Below are 2521 nucleotides of genomic sequence, written 5' to 3'. Positions count from 1 at the left end.
TAGGGGAAGACTAACACCCTGATAGATTTTTATTTTTGTTGGTGACCTTGGTGCAGATTTCCCTTTACTTTCTGTCTGGTGAAACCACTGTAGTTATCACAGGAATCACAAAGAAAGAAAGAAAAAAAAAGAAAAATGTGTTTTAATCTTTCCCCCACTCAGTGCCGATCCTGACCTCCCTGGGGCCCTAAGCAAAATGACATGTCACATTAAAGTTGAGACACAGTGATGACATGTCACATTAAAGATTAAAGTTGAGAAGCGGGGGGAGGGGGTGTTCTGCTGTCGGAAATTACATCTTACATTAAAGTGAGAAGCGGGGTATTCTGACTTCTTACCTCTTCTCCCATGCAGCCAGCGAGTTGAGAAGCAGGGTGAGGGGCTGAAAATTACTTCTCACCAGGCAGGGCCTCTAGTAATTTGTGGGGCCCTCCGCAGCTTTGCGGGGGCCCTAAGCGGCTTGCATAGTGAGCCTATAGGGCGGATCGGCCCTGCCCCCACTCCTTCCAAAATGGGAAACAAATCAATTGGCTTTACACTCACTTTCATTATTTGATTATAGCCTGGTAAAGTAATTTGAAATGTTTTAATTATTTTTGACATTAAAGTTTAAAAAGTTGTTACAAACTTTCCTGCAACTTGTTTCAATTCTTGATTCCTCAGGCTGTATATAATTGGGTTTAGCAATGGGGTGACTACAGTGTACAGTAAGGATAAGAATTTAGTGATATCCCATGACTGTCCTCTACTAGGTATCAAATACACACAAACAATGGTACCATAAAAAATGGAGACAACAGTCAGGTGGGAGCTGCATGTTGAGAAAACTTTCTGCCTCCCAGTAATAGATGGGATTTTAAAAATAGTGACTACAATATAAACATACGATACAATTATGATAAAAAATGGGATTACAGCAAACACTACACTCAGTGACGTTGCTTCTAGTTGAACGATGGTGGTGTCAGAGCAGGAGAGTTGGAGGATCGGGTCAAGATCACAGAAAAAATTATCAACAATATTGGGACCACAAAACTGTAATGTGGATATGGTTAAAGTGTAAACCAACACCGCTAAGAAACTTAAACTCCAACTTGTGATAATTGTTATCCAACAAAATTGGTGACTCATTAATAAAGTATAATGTAATGGTTTACAGATGGCCACATATCTGTCATAAGACATCGCTGTCAGGAGAAGACACTCCAAACTTTCTGTTGCAGCAAAGAAATAGAACTGGGTGATACATTCAGAAACTGATACAGTAGAAGAATTTTCTAAAACAGTACGGAGCATGGTAGGAACAACATCAGTTGTTAATAAGATATCTGATACAGATAATTGGGAGAGGAAGAAGTACATGGGGGAATGGAGGGATTTGCTGTAGGACACCAGTGTGATGATCAGGAGGTTTCCACATATTGTAACACAATAAAATATCAGAAAAAGAAAGAAGACCAACAATGTTATGCTTGGAGGAATATGAAACCCCAAGAGGTGTATCACAGTAATCGCAGTCACATTTTTTTCATCCATAACCTGAGAACAGAATATAACATTTATTTGAAACAAGTTTGTTCAGCAGATAAAAATGATTCCAACCAAATTTGTATGAGCATGGTGGGGGAGTCAGTGGTGAGAAAGAAGAGAAGGAAAAAAAGATGGTAATTAAAAAGGTAGGTGGGTAGAGAGGAAGGCAAGACATAGAAAAAAAAGAAGGAAGTGAGGGAGAGAGGAAAGAAAATAAGGTATGATGGACAAATACAAATAAAACAAACAAAACAAACAAAAACAGAACCAACAAGAGAAGTTCTATGCATAGTGCAATTACACGCAGCAATCAACCAGATCTAATTTTATTAAGGATAAGACTGGTCAATCGGTCTCCAAAGAATACTGGGCCAGATTCAGATACAATTACGTTGCTCCACGGCAGCGTAACGTATCCCATTTATGTTACACCGCCGCAGGTTTGCAGCGTAAGTGCCTGATTCACAAAGCTCTTACCTGTAAACTTGCGGCGGTGTAACGTAACTTCGCTCGGCACAAGCCCGCCTAATTCAAATGGGGCGGGCACCATTTAAATTAGGCGCGTTCCCGCGCCGAACGTACTGCGCATGCTCCGTCGGGAAAATTACCCGACGTGCATTGTGCTAAATGACGTCGCACGGACAACATTTGTTTAGACGTTAACGTAAATGGCGCCCAGCGCCATTCACGGACGACTTACGCAAACGACGTGATTTTTAAAATTTTGACGCGGGAACGACGGCCATACTTAACACTGCTTAGAACACCTAGGGCTCAGCCCTAATTTTTTCGACGGAAACAACGTAAAGTTAGAGCGACGGGTAACGCGGACGTTCGTGGATCGCCGTAACTAGTCATTTGCATATTCTACGCCAACCGCAATGGCCTTGCCACCTAGCGGCCGGCATAGAATTGCATCCTAAGATCCGACAGTGTAAGTCAATTACACCTGTCGGATCTTAGGGCTATCTATGCGGAACTGATTCTATGA

The 2521-nt window shown here is 41.7% G+C and overlaps 1 protein-coding gene across 1 annotated transcript; it reads right to left on the bottom strand.

The window, feature by feature from the left end:
- Window positions 1-609: 609 nt before the first annotated feature.
- Window positions 610-1539, bottom strand: LOC120930992 (olfactory receptor 1468-like). The gene has a single exon (XM_040342122.1). It carries the CDS (start codon window positions 1534-1536, stop codon window positions 610-612), a length of 927 nt encoding a protein of 308 aa, XP_040198056.1. The 5' UTR covers window positions 1537-1539.
- Window positions 1540-2521: the final 982 nt, after the last annotated feature.

This window comes from Rana temporaria, chromosome 3, assembly GCF_905171775.1.
Source record: "Rana temporaria chromosome 3, aRanTem1.1, whole genome shotgun sequence".
Lineage (NCBI taxonomy): Eukaryota > Metazoa > Chordata > Amphibia > Anura > Ranidae > Rana > Rana temporaria.
The sequence above is the reverse complement of the archived record's forward strand: the minus strand, read 5'-3'. Positions and strand labels throughout refer to the sequence as shown.